This window comes from Aquarana catesbeiana, linkage group LG03, assembly GCF_042186555.1.
Source record: "Aquarana catesbeiana isolate 2022-GZ linkage group LG03, ASM4218655v1, whole genome shotgun sequence".
Lineage (NCBI taxonomy): Eukaryota > Metazoa > Chordata > Amphibia > Anura > Ranidae > Aquarana > Aquarana catesbeiana.
Window position 1 is genome coordinate 579,551,540 of NC_133326.1, and position 13,935 is coordinate 579,565,474.

Sequence of the window (13,935 nt, forward strand, 5' to 3'; positions counted from 1 at the left end):
GCCAAGGACCAGGCACCAAGGGGTTATTATGTAATGTTGGTATTATATTTCGGTAATATGTGCAATGGCATTACAGACAATAGAGTTTACAGGTTTTTTTTTTACATTTTAACTACTTCTGGACCGCCCGTCGTAGTTTTACGTCGGTACTGACGTAGAGTACCGGGGTTATGGCAGCAGATAGCCATAACCCCGGTATATTCGTAAACGGCGGACGGTCCTCTTTCTGATAAAAGTGGCCTCTGCGGCAGATTCACCACGAGATCTCTTTTATCGGGGGCAGGAGAGGGTGCCCCCCTCCCGCTGCGCTCCGGTCGTCTCCGCCGCTTAATGGAGCCTTTGGTAGCAGCAGAGCCGATCGGGTCCTCTCCCCCCTGAGACATGGAGCCAAGTGAGGGAACGATGGCCCCCGCTTGGCTCCATAGCATTGGTCTTAAAAGGGGAATTTTTTTTTTGCATTGCATTTAAGTGTAAATGTGAGATCTGAGGTCTTTTTGACCCCAGATCTCACATTTAAGAGGTCCTGTCATGTTTTTTCCTATTACAAGGGATGTTTACATGTTTATTACAATAGGAATAAAAGTGACCCCAATTTTTTTTTTTTTAAAGGACAGTGTAAAAATAAAAAGTAAAATAAATAAGAAAAAAAATAAATAAATAAAAGCGCCCCGCCCTGCTGAGCAAGCGAACGCATACGTAAGTCACGCTCGCATATGAAAACTGTGTCCAAACCACACGCGAGGTATCGCAGCGATCGTTATACTGAAAGCAATACTTCTAGAAAAAGACCTCCTCTGGAACTCAAAACTGGTAACCTGTAGACACTTTTAAACGTCGCCTATGGAGATTTTTAAGGGTCAAAGTTTGTCGCCATTCCACGCAATTTTGAAGCATGACATGTTGGGTATCAATTTACTCGGTGTAACGTTATCTTTCACAATATGAAAAAACTGGGCTAACTTGCTGCACAAAAACGGTGTGACAAAGTATTGCAACGGCTGCCATTTTATTCTCTAGAGTGTCTGAAAAAATTATAAAGTTTAGAGGTTCTAAGTAATTTTCCAACAAAAAAAAAATGATTTTGACTTGTAAACACCAAGTTTGAAAAATAGGCTTGGTCCTTAAGTAGTTAAAGTTATACTTCTGTTTGTCAAAAAGCAATATTTTTGTATTTTATTTATATTTATAAATCTAAATTTTATTTATAAAGATGTTCTATATCACAACGGCTAAATCTGTGTCTATAGTGCATGTTCTAACCTAAAAAAGAGACGTTCGGGTTTTCGGGAGCTGTTTGCCGCAGCCGAATCAGGTAGCCAGAGTCCAAGAACATGGAAGGAAGACCGGGGGGAGATGGAAGCCTCTGCAGCTGTGATAGTGTACCACTGGAGGGCTTTGATTTAAGGTAAGTCTTTCATAATGTGCTAGTATGCAGTGCATACAAGCACATTCTAATATTGCCTTGCAGGGGGAAACTTTTTTTTTTCCATTGACTTTACTATCACTTTAAATAATGCATTAAACTCATTAGATTTTAGTCAACTAAAATGTACTGGAGATTTTCGTTGACTAAAATATGACTAAAACGAAAACAATTCAATTGACTAAAATACGGAAAATTGCATTTTAGTCAAAAGACTATGACTAAAACGAAATTGAAATTTCACGTCAAAATTGACACTGGTCCCCGTGAACTCTAGTCTGATGTGTTGATTGGTGAATAGGGGGATTGGGCTTGCTGCTGAGTATGCCTGGTGTACTGAACTGACAAATTAGTAGAGAACTCCACATCATAAATAAATACTGGGGGATCAGTGGATGTGAAAATGGATCGTAGAAGCAGACCAAGTAAATCACACATGATTATCCACGCATTTCTAATCAGCAATATACAGTTAGAGCGGAACTTCAGTCATTTTTTTTTATCTTTCCATCTATTGAATATGCTATTGTTGTTTTAACTTTGGATAATAAAACATTTGTTTTCTGCCAGTAAATAACTTATACAGCCCACTTCCTGATTCTTGTCTGGTAAAAAGCCTAGGCTTATGACAACTCTCTCTCTCTCACTCTTGTGAGAGTTTGCCTGGAAGGGAGGGGGGTGAGTCATAAGAGGGCCAAAGAGAGCTGCAGAGCTAGAGGTGTGCCTCTGTGTGTCGGTGTAAATTCAGGAAGTGAACAGGCAGCAGCTTCAGCTGCCCACAGTTAAAATGGATGCAACCAGACTCAGTGGAGGAAGATTTCTGCAGCGTATTTGGCAAGTACAGAATCACAGTGTACTGTATATAAAATAATATGCAAAGTGGTTGGAGGGAAGCTTCAGAAAGGCAAAGATGTTTTATTATAAATTATGTGAGCAGACTGCAGTTCCTCTTTAAAATATTTTTGTGTGCTTGCAAATACAAATCAAAATCCTTAAATAATATGTCACCCCAAAATGTCATACTCCTGATATGTGCCTGCTGTACCAGTACTTGTATGAAAATGTATCCCGATCTCTTTGTATTGCTTCCTTTGTGTGAAATCCCTGATGATCCTGCCAGTCACTCTGCTTTCCTATTAAAAGCTGACCACACTAGGCATGATAGCACATCATGGTCAGTTCTCTAGCTATGCTGGGAACTCAATCTGCTCTCTTCCAATGACCAGACTTGGGCTGACACCCCCCCCATCCCCCGCACAGCCATTCACTGGACAGATCAGTGTAATGCTGCTTCTCCTCCTCCCCCAGCTCTTTATGCAGCTGAGAACAGAGGGTATGTGATCACTTGTAAAAAATAGGAAAAAGGTATTTATCATGTAATTATATATATATATATATATATATATATATATATATATATATACACATATATATATACATACACACACACACACACATACATACATACATACAAATGTTTTGCCTTTCATCTTTATTTTAAACTGAATGGTTTGTTTTATAAGGCGAGGGTTTACATATACTTTAACCTTTCATATGCACTGCACTGTCCAAACAGGTCATTGCCAGTATCCTCTTCTCCATCCATGTCATTCTAACTAAAGAACGCCATGGGACCACTATGGTGCCCAGGATGACAGTAACCAGCTCTCTGCTCAGGGAGCACTGAAAACTGAGTAATCAGCTGTGTTTGATTATTGCTCGGTCCTCAGTCTTAGGTGCGTCGGTGGTAAAGCGCCGCTATTTTTAGCGGCATTTTACTGTCAATTTCGTGGCGCTATTCGGCCGCTAGCAGCCGAGAAAGGGTTAAAACCAACCGCAAAGCGCTGCTGTAGCAGCGCTTTGCCGACGCTATAGCCGTGCTGCCCATTAATTCCAATGGGCAGGAGCTGTGGAGGAGCGGTATACACACCGCTCCTTCACCGCTCCGAAGATGCTGCTAGCAGCACTTTTTTTTAGCGTCCTGCCAGCGCACCGCTGCAGTGTGAAAGCCCTCGGGAGCGGCTCTTTCAGGGTGCTTTGCAGGTGCTATTTTTAGCGCTGTAGTGCCTGCAAAGCCCCCAGTGTGAAAGGGGTCTTAGAGCTGGCGGGGGACAGAGGCAGCATCAGACCGATACTGCATCCACCTAGGTAAGTATGATTCTGGAAAAAAAAAAAGAAAAACAACCCATACTTCTCTCAGTCAGTCAAGTCATTCTCTCAGCAGCTCAGCTCATCCTGTCCCTCTCTCCCATAGCTCCTGCTCTGTGTTTACAATGGTGAAGGTCTGCTGAGAAACAGGGAACAGGGTTAGTTGAGCTGCTGAGAAAAGTACTTGAATGACTTCAGTACTTCTGCTGTGAATTCTGAGAATTAACTGATTCTTTGTAAAATGTCTGCAACTCCTCTTCATTGCTACGCATTCCAACCTATTAAGAAAGGTCCTGCTAAAAAGCAGTATAGCCAATCAGTCATAATTACCTGATGCAAGCCTAGGAAAAAGGACCTGTGACTGGTTACTAAAACTTAGTGCTGTTAGCACATCTTCAACAAATACATTTAATGTTCTGAGCATTGTGAAAAGAAATTGGCTCTTCATAAGGCCGACAGAACCTGAAATATCCATTTAGACCTCCAATACAAGGCCAAGCTATGCCTAAAGCATTACCCCATCTTAAATGTGAACAATAAAATATGACAAAGAACAATTGAGGACACAGCTTATAGGACATGCTTCTTTACAGTTTCTGCCAAACCAAAGACAATGAATATATTAACTATGGGCAATTATAAAAGAATAGGCATGTCTAATTAATCAAGGCAAGAATAAGAATGCCTAATTAACTCTACTAGCTCTAATTAATGAGTCTCTCTCGCCATACCCATAATTCAAATGAACACATCCAGTTATTTTGGCACCTTTTTTCTGCTAACCATACATTACCATTACAGAAATAAAAACAGTTATTGTCTCATTTTTCTCTTTAATATGAGGCCGACAACGTGGCTGCAGTTTGTTTATTCACATTGAGGCGAACATACAAGACGTATACATTACAGGTGAAAACAGATGGCTAGATACATAGGAGATTAATTAATTAAAACAAATTATTCTTTTTTAAAGGTTGAGTTCACCTTTGTAAAAAAACTGCCTATGCAGGTAAGGGGTGTTTGTAGGAAAAAAAAAAAACCTCTGACTGAGGTTGAATAATGCACTTGCTATAGGTGTAGGCCATTTACATAAGTACCTCCTGAAGCCTGACTGGAATACTCCCAGGATGTTGCTAGGATGTTGCTAAGAGAGGCCTTGGTTGTTACTGTTCACCTTCACCATCACAGGAGTGAGCTTTTGCTCAGATTCAAACCACCTTATATGCTCTTTCTCTCCCCTGATGCAGTAGCTCTGAGCTCAGTGTTTGAGAGCTTACTCCTGTGATGGAGGAGGTGAGCAGTAATGACTAAACGTCACTTAGCAATGCCCTAGCAACATCCTGGGATTATTTCAGTCAGGCTTCAGGAGGTACGTAAATGGCCTACACCTATAGCAAGGGCATTGCTATGGCTGCACCGATTGTTTTTATCTACAGACACATCTTATCTGCATAGGCAGGTAAAGGTGAACCAACCCTTTAAATAAAGACCTAAGAGTACCTGTCATGCACACGCTGTAGGCCTCTCAGCATTGATGGTTAAAACACAGCAGGCCCCACAACTACCTCTGACAACCAGGAACAATGTGGAGAGCAAGGGGAGTGTTACAGACCTAGCCGGGACAGAGCCTTTTGGGCCAGGAGTATGTAACATACAGAGTACAGGGGACAAGGGTAAGAAAACGACAGAGTGAGAGGCCAGGAGTGTGTAATGTACAGTACAAAGTACAGAAACCAGGAGTATTAAACGTACAGCAGTTAGAAGTATGTAACATAAAGAAAGCAGCAGTATGAACCTCCCCGTCCAAGAAAAAACCCCCTCTCATCAAAATTGCCCAACTCCAATCAAAAAGATCTCCCCTTCCCAAACAAAAATCCTCCCCCAACAACTCTAATGCCCCGTACACACGGTCGGATTTTCCTACGGAAAATGCGCGACCGGAGCTTGTTGTCGGAAATTCCGACCATGTGTAGGCTCCATCAGACTTTTTCCATCGGATTTTCCGACACAGAAAGTTTGAGAGAAGGATATAAAATTTTCCGACAACAAAATCGGTTGTCGGAAATTCCGATAGTGTGTACACAAATCCGACGTACAAATGGTCACGCATTCTCAGAATAAATTAAGAGACAAAAGCTATTGGCTACTGCCCCGTTTACATTCCCGGCGTACGTGTTTTACGTCACCGCGTTTAGAACGATCGGATTTTCCAACAACTTTGTGTGACCGTGTGTATGCAAGACAGGTTTGAGCCAACATGCGTCCGAAAAAATCCATGGATTTTGTTGTCGGAATGTCCGATCAATGTCCGACCGTGTGTACAGGGCATAACTCATTTCATCCAGCATAAACATCAAAACATCACTCTCCTACAACAGAGAATCCAGCAATACCCACTACATTCAAAACCCCCTGCCCAACCTTCCAGTCAACTGCACTGCAGGTACCCACTCTCTTAATTGCTGCACTGCAGTGCTTGAGCGGGCACCAAGTGCAGATAAACAAACCAGCTAGCTGGAACCAAGCATGTGGCCGTGCTAAGGGTCCATCAGACGTTTCCATTTGCAGGACTCATGTTCTCACTGTGTGTGTGTGTGTGTGTGTGTGTGTGTGTGTGTGTGTGTGTGTGTGTGTGTGTGTGTGTGTGTGTGCGTGTGTGTGTGTGTGTGCGTGTGTGTGTGGGGGGGGGGGGTGATGCAGAGGGTGCAGCAAACATCCACCACTGCCCTCAGATGCAGGTCCAATGAAATATGGGGGTGATGATGCAAAAATAATAATGAGTTGGTGTGGAATCAGGACCCAATGGAGCAAAATACGTGAGGCACATGCCACTAGTGATGCTCATGAATGCAACTGTGTATTCCTGTATATATTAGAAAATGTCATTTTACATTCTTGCAAAGTATCTTAATCTGTTTTTAAACTAGCCTCTAGTCATCTTCCACACAGGACAACTCTGGGAGTAGGAGAGGTATCACTAGGAGGCAAAAAAGGCTGATGGGTTCAATAAAATTGGTTGATAAAAATCTCTACTAGCTTTCTCCATCCTTGAAACAAAGGTAATCATGGCCAAAGAGTCAAACCCTTTAAAATACTTAGACAAGTTTTAATGATCCAAGCAGATGGATATACTGTAGGCTCTATCTACAGCAGAAAATGATGGTTAGAACAGGGCATCTTAACGACACAAAATGGTGCTTCCAATAATACCAAAAATGGGAAGACATACCGCAACCCTTTGTATAGGGAAGACTCTGCCTTATCCTATCCCTGCACAATTCTACTGTTCACAAAACTAGAATACACTACTTCTAACAATTGATTTTACAGTGACACATGAGTGACACATAACTGTTGTTTGTTTTGGGTCTTCACATCTACCCAGCTCAATTTTTTTTCTATTACCACTCTGATTACTCTTCCTCCTTATTCTTACTAGCTAAATTCCTTTCTGACGTATACATGATGCCAAATCCTTTCATACAACGATATTCAGAAATTCAGCGTGAAATTGCCTCTTTTCAATCTAAGAATCTTCTAGTGCTCTGCTTGCCATTTATGAGACAAGTGATGCTGCAAAAGATGAATTTATGATTCATACCCTCTATCAACAAAAGAGCATTCCAGTCCTCACGACTGCATTAAAAATTGGAAAGCAATGACTCAAACTTTACACAAACACTGGGCAACGTGTGCCATCAGAGAGAGAAACAAGGAAGAAAGGGACTCGTTTGGTTCTCATTATTGATCATTGTATAGAAAATAATATTCCAGGCAGGGAGTGTTAAACTTGCTAGACTGAAGACCAAATGAAAACAAAATCAGTAATTTTGGCTTAAAGTGTACTTTTAAAAGTAGTTGGTTATGTTTAAAAATGCTCCATAAATTCTGCATATAGAACAAAGAACGCACATGCTTGCTCTACATCTCCTCTTTTACATTTTGTTTTCTTTAATAATATATATTTTTTTAATCAGATATTCTTTATGAAATGATTTTGCTTTTAACTTTAGAGGTAGGCCCAGAAGACATAAGCCCAAGTACAAAAACAGAGCAGAACAAAAATAGTACAAAAATACAAATAGTTAAGTAAAAACCAAAAAGAAACAATATACGTTGTCTCCTTAAAGTGGAACTTTACCCATAAGAAGATGATACAAAATAATGTTCTTTAGCAAGAAACATATATTCCACATTAGTAATTATGCTACCAAAATGAGTGAGTGCTGTAATTTGCCTCCAACATTGCTTCTGTTCCTTCTTGCTGGAGGCTGCCATTTTGCTGAAGTCCAGAGCCCCTGAACAGCAGTAAATCATAAATCAGAACTAAACCCATCGATTTTAACGTGGAATTAAACCCTCCTATCATTTTCAGCCAATGAAGCTATCATCTTGGCCTCCAGTTAAGGACCAGACCTTTTTCTGATATTTGTTGTTTACAAGTTTAAATTAGTATTTTTTGCTAGAAAATTATTTGGAACCCCCACATATTATATATATATTTTTTAGCAGAGACCCTAGGGAATAAAATGGTGGTCATTGCAATATTTTATGTCACTGTATTTGCGCAGCAGTGTTTCAAATGCAAATTTTCTTCCATGAATAAAAAAAACAAAACTGTAAAGTTAGCCCAATTTTTTTGTATAATGTGAAAGATGATGTTATGCTGAGTAGATAGATACCTAACATGTCATGGTTCAAAATTGCGCCAGCTCATGGAATGGCGACAAACTAGAGTACTTAAAAATCTCCATAGGCGACACTTTTTTTTCTTATTTATTTTACTTATTTTTTATATTTACACTGTCCCATTAAAAAAACATTTTTGATCACTTTTATTCCTATTACAAGGAATGTAAACATCCCTTGTAATAGAAATAAGCATGACGGGTCCTCTTTATTGCAAGATCCGGGGTCAAAAAGACCTCAGATCTCACATTTACACTTAAAAGCAAAAAAAAATAAAAATAAAAAGAATTGATTTTACATTTACTAATAAAAAATAATTGTCCCTTTAAGACCATTATAAGAATATGAAAAGAAATAATCTAAGTCAGTCAACAATGTGCAAAAATAAAGTCTCTGGTGCTCTTCAGATGTCCCTTCAGGTACAAAAAAACTGTTGTTAATCCAAAGGGTATATGGAATTCCTTAATCACCACGTGGATATCACATGCAAAGAATTAGGTGTGATGGACCCTCCCCTTAGAAAGAGTGAAGGCTTACCGGAGGGATTGAATTCCAAATGTATCCAGAACTGTGAGGGAACTTTCTTTAAAGTGGATGGCAAACCTTCCCATGGATCATCCTATTGAACTTGTGACTGTTCACTCCAGCATCCAGCAGAGAACTGACATGCTGGATGCTGGAGTTCTCTGCTGGATGCTGGAGTGAACAGTCACAAGTTCAATAGGATGGATACATTTGGAATTCTGCTGCCATCCAGTTGGGAGGTCCTTCCTTCTATTGTCTGTTGGTGATACAAGCTAGACTGACTCATTGAACGTATGTTCTTATGAGTTCAATCCCTCCGGTAAGCCTTCACTCTTTCTATGTGGAGGGTCCATCACACCTAATTCTTTGCATGTGATATCCACGTGGTGATTAAGGAATTCCATATACCCTTTGGATTAACAACAGTTTTTTTGTACCTGAAGGGACATCTGAAGAGCACCAGAGACTTTATTTTTGCACATTGTTGATTGACTTAGATTCTTTCTTTTCATATTCTTATATAAGTTATATTATAAGCTTGTAAAATCTCTAGCGCTACACTTGTCTGTGCACTTATATTTTTTGACAAAATCCTTATTTGTTGTGTGAGCTGCTGATTTGTTGGGTAAGCGCAGGGTTAAACTTTTTTTTTTTTTTCTTTGCCTTTAAGACCATTAGATGGAAGTGATGTCAGACGTTGCTCCGGTCCTCCAAGGGCATAGAGTTGAGTGGGGGCCATCTTACCCGCACTCAACTTCCTGCCCATTGCTTCATGGGATTGGATCGTTTTTGTTGCTGCCGACGGCTTCGGTAAGCGGGGGAAACAATGGGAAGGGCATCTCTCCAGCTGTCCATAAAGGAATCATGTGGCGAATCCACTGCCGGGACCACTTTTACGTGAAAGAGGATCGTCCACTGTTTAAAAAAATACCGGGGTTATGGCAACTACCTGCTGCCATAACCACTGTATATAACGTCAAAGTAATGACGTATAACAGTGGGCGTCCAGAAATGGTTCAACTGCCATAACTGATCAGTTAATGGACAGTTTGACAGTTTGGTTGAGAGCACAACCAATGTGACAGTTACTGCTGGGATTTTTTGAAAATGTTATATCGATGGGTTTACTCCTGCTTTAAGGCCCCTTTCACACTGGGGCGGTGGGGGCGTCGGCGGTACAACAGCGCTATTTTTAGCGCTGCTGTACCGTCGTTCTTGCAGCGGTATTCGGCTGCTAGCGGTGCGATTTTAACCCCCGCTGGCGGCCGAAAAAGGGTTAAAATCCCTCGTACAGCGCGGCTATAGCCGCGGTATTGCCACGGTATAGCCGCGCTGTCCCATTGATTTCAATGGGCAGGAGCGGTGAATACACCGCTCCTTCACTGCTCCAAAGAACCGGTTTGCAGGACTTTTTTCACCGTCCTGCCAGCGCACCGCTTCAGTGTGAAAGCCCTCGGGCTTTCACACTGAACAAACAGCGGAGGCTGTTTAGGGGCGGTTTGCAGGCGGTATTTTTAGCGCAATACTGCCTGCAAACCGCCTCAGTGTGAAAGGGGCCTAATGGTTTCAAAAAGCAGTTACATTCCAGGAATGCTGGAATTGCTTACTGTCACATTTGCTTGTTTGATCAACCCAACTGTCAAACCATTAAATGTCTGGTGTCATAACTGATCACATGTGCAGCACCATGGCAGTTGCAGATCAAACAGAAGCAGCTTCTTTGGCCGTTAAGGATAGGAGGGTTTTATTTCACTTTAAGGCTGTTAGCAGATCAGCCTCTACAATTTCAGCAGTGCCAAAAAATTGAGAGCAACTGAGCATGTGCAGAACAGGATGAGGCAGTGTATTACTGCATTTTAAACAGTATAGGCACTTATTTGTAATGTTTTACATAGCTATACCTGCAAAAGGGGCCAGCATGAAGTGATCTAGCAGGATTTAGTTTTCTGACTAAAGTTACACTTTAAATCCATTCAACCAAGTGTACAGTATTAAAATGCATAAAGCCGTGTACACATGAGCAGAATGTCCGACAGAAAAGGTCAGACGGAATCTTTTCATCGTATATTCCAATCGTGTATGTGCCTCATCAGACTTTTTTTTCGAAAATTCTGATGGACCTAGAAATAGAACATGTTCTAAATATTTCCGAAGGAACCGGGAAAACCGATCGTCTGTAGGCTGTTCCGACGGACCAAAAACGACGCATGCTCTGAAGCAAGTATGAGACGGAAGCTATTGGCTACTGGCTATTGAACTTCCTTTTTCTAGTCCCGTCATACGTGCTGTACGTCACCTCGTTCTGGACAGTCGGACCTTGGTTTGACCTTGTGTAGGCAAGACCGCTTGAATGGAATTCCGTCGGAGTTCCGTCTGAGAAACCTTCGGAGTTTATTGCGATGGCAAAACTGGTCGTGTGTACAGGGCATTAGAGACACCTCTAAAAAAGTTTGTGTCAGACAAGGCAGACATGACCACTAAACCTGTCAAAGGGCCGTACCATTTCACAAAGAAAAATAATTACTTGTTATTAAATTAGTAGTTAGAGGCATGCTGTGTGTGTGTGTGTGTGTGTGTGTGTGTGTGTGTATGTATATATATATATATATATATATATATATATATATATATATATATATATAAAACGGAGAACAGAACTGCATCCCTGGGAGTAGGCTTATGCTGTCTACAACATGTCGAATAAGTAATAAAGAATCTCTCTCTATATCATGGCATCTGACTAACCATCATCCAAAAGGAACCAATATACTACTATGTGTGCCATTGGTCTTAATAAATTCTATATTTAGTATACATAACACAGTGTATGTGTCCTATAATTATGCACCCGGATAATAAAGGTGAGGGTAAGCGAAGCTCAACCTAATAATCTAATTCGAATGAGTTGCAAGGGGGCCAGGCCCGAGGTGTCTAGCTAATTGCTCCTAAATCTCCTATTGAGAATTAGTGATAACTTTGCATGCAGTAAACAATAACTTTGTACATATATACCAAAAAATGGAAATGAAACAAAGCAAAAAGTGATCATTTTTCTTTAAAAACACATGCATCCCTGCATCCTGTGCTCTTTTGGCTTCTACAGATGTTACACTTACCTGAGTTTCGAAAACAAGTTCAATGACAATCAGTAGGAGCTCTATGATGAAGATGACAAGCAAGACCCAGAAGAACTGAAGAAAGAACAGGAGATATTGTTGAAATCAAGGGTTGACAACATTTTTACAGATATTTAAAAGCAAGCAATGACCCCCTCCTATAAAACATAATGGGCCTTGGTATTGTTCAGTCTGTTTTTCTCAAACAATGATCACATTCATGGCTTCAAAATCCAACCTTTAGAGGTTTAAAAAAAATTTCACTGGCAACAGACACATTTTTTTTAAAGGAAGACTGACTTCACAGTAAAGTCTAATTAGTCACCATACCTGACCACCAGGCACCTAGAGGCAACGACACGAATGATAACTTAAAGTGGTTCTAAAGTCTAAAGGTTTTTTTGCCTTCATGCATCCTATGCATGAAGGTAAAAAAACCTTCTGTGTGCAGCATCCCCCCAAGCCCCCCTAATACTTACCTGAGCCCGATCGCGATCCGGCAATGTGTACAAGAGCCTCGGCTCTCTGGGGACTCTCCCTCCTCATTGGCTGAGACAGCAACTGCTACCAACGTCCAGATAAGTTCTTCCAGGAATGGAAGAACATGATATTCATCCTTGCTCCTAATAATGCAGAAAAGGGGGACTGAAAGGCCAATTGCCAGGCCTGGATCCTGTCACAACATTTTACAGTGTTCTGGCATCAGATCTAGTGCCTGCCTTTACAGTGAACCTGTGCTATAGGCAATGTTAAAGCGGAACTAAACTCTCCCAATCAGCATTACCTATTTTTAATACCTATGCTACTAGCCTTAGTAAATAGATAAGAAGGTATATTATATTTACTTCTTTTAAACATTTTTTACATTTCATCAGATGCTTTATGGTTTTTGGCCTTGGCCAAAATGATGTCAAGAGTCTTTACGGGCATTTTTCTTCTGTCATCTCATTTAAGAACCATCCTGACTGAATGCTTCAAGTGGTTGTAAAGCCTTCTGTGCTGCAGTTCCCCAGACCCCTCTTTTTCTTAACTGAGCCCGATCTGATCTAGGGATGTGCACAAGCACAGCGGCTCCAGCCGCTGTCTCTCTCCTTAGTGAACAGATTGATAGCAGCAGGAGTCATTGGCTCCCGCTGTAGTCAATCAAATCCAGTGACATGCGAGTTCTGCTGTTTGTGTCAATGGACGCAGCAGCAGGACTCGGGAGTGAGCCCACACAGGTGGCCCCTGGGAAAGCGGCTTTCCATGGGGGCACCCGATGAAGGAGGGGCCTGGAGTGCTGGCGGGGGCCATAGAAGAAAAGGATCGGGCTGCTCTGTGCAAAACCATTGCACAGAGCAGGTAAGTATAGGCATGTTTGTTATTTTTTTTTTTTTAAAAAACCCCTTTAAGCTAATGGCAGATGGCTTCCAGGAAGTAAATGATACATGAATCATCTGCCCTTACTCAAGATGGCTGTGGCTGGAAATGCTAGGGTTTTTTTTTTTTTTTATCAAAGTGATTTCTTAACAAAAAGCATGGAGACATGGATGGATGGGTGAACTTGCTTTGAATATTATTAAAAATTTGTTAAAAATAGTGTTTTTAGTATGTGGTGCTCAGATACAGCTGAGTTTTGCTTTAAGGTTTACCGGAGGCAAAACTATGAACCACTTTTATAAATCAGGGCCGAAAATGCACTGTACAAAATAGGTTGCATTTTTCATTAATTAAATTTTATATATATATATATATATATATATATATATATATATATATATATATATACATACACACACACACTGCAGGGTCTACTGATACTGGCTGCTGGAAGATCTGTTGTTGCTGGAGGGGATTTGTTTTTGTGTGGTGGCCTATTGTTGCTGGGAAGGTTTATTGTTGCTGGTGGGGGATCTATTGTTGCTGGGGGAGGTTATGTTGCTGGGGAGTTAACTGCTGCTGGAAGGGATCTACTGTTAAAGGAGGGATCTATTGTTTCTGCCTGCTGTAGAGTCTATTGATGCTGGCCGCTGGGAGATCTGGTCTTGCTGCCAG

The 13,935-nt window shown here is 41.0% G+C and overlaps 1 protein-coding gene and 1 long non-coding RNA gene across 2 annotated transcripts in view; one reads left to right on the top strand and one right to left on the bottom strand.

Annotated features, from left to right (window-relative positions):
* LOC141132952 (tetraspanin-15-like) overlaps nucleotides 1-13,935 on the bottom strand; it is a 274,647-nt gene that overhangs the window by 114,770 nt on the left and 145,942 nt on the right. The window contains exon 3 of the mRNA XM_073621975.1: nucleotides 11,902-11,976. Within this exon, the coding sequence (XP_073478076.1) occupies nucleotides 11,902-11,976 (75 nt within the window). The remainder of the gene's footprint in view (nucleotides 1-11,901; nucleotides 11,977-13,935) is intronic.
* The window catches only part of LOC141132953 (uncharacterized), a 136,879-nt gene that overhangs the window by 87,602 nt on the left and 35,342 nt on the right, over nucleotides 1-13,935 (top strand). Inside the window, exon 3 of the long non-coding RNA XR_012242989.1 lies at nucleotides 1,248-1,405. This is a non-coding gene — a long non-coding RNA (uncharacterized lncRNA). The remainder of the gene's footprint in view (nucleotides 1-1,247; nucleotides 1,406-13,935) is intronic.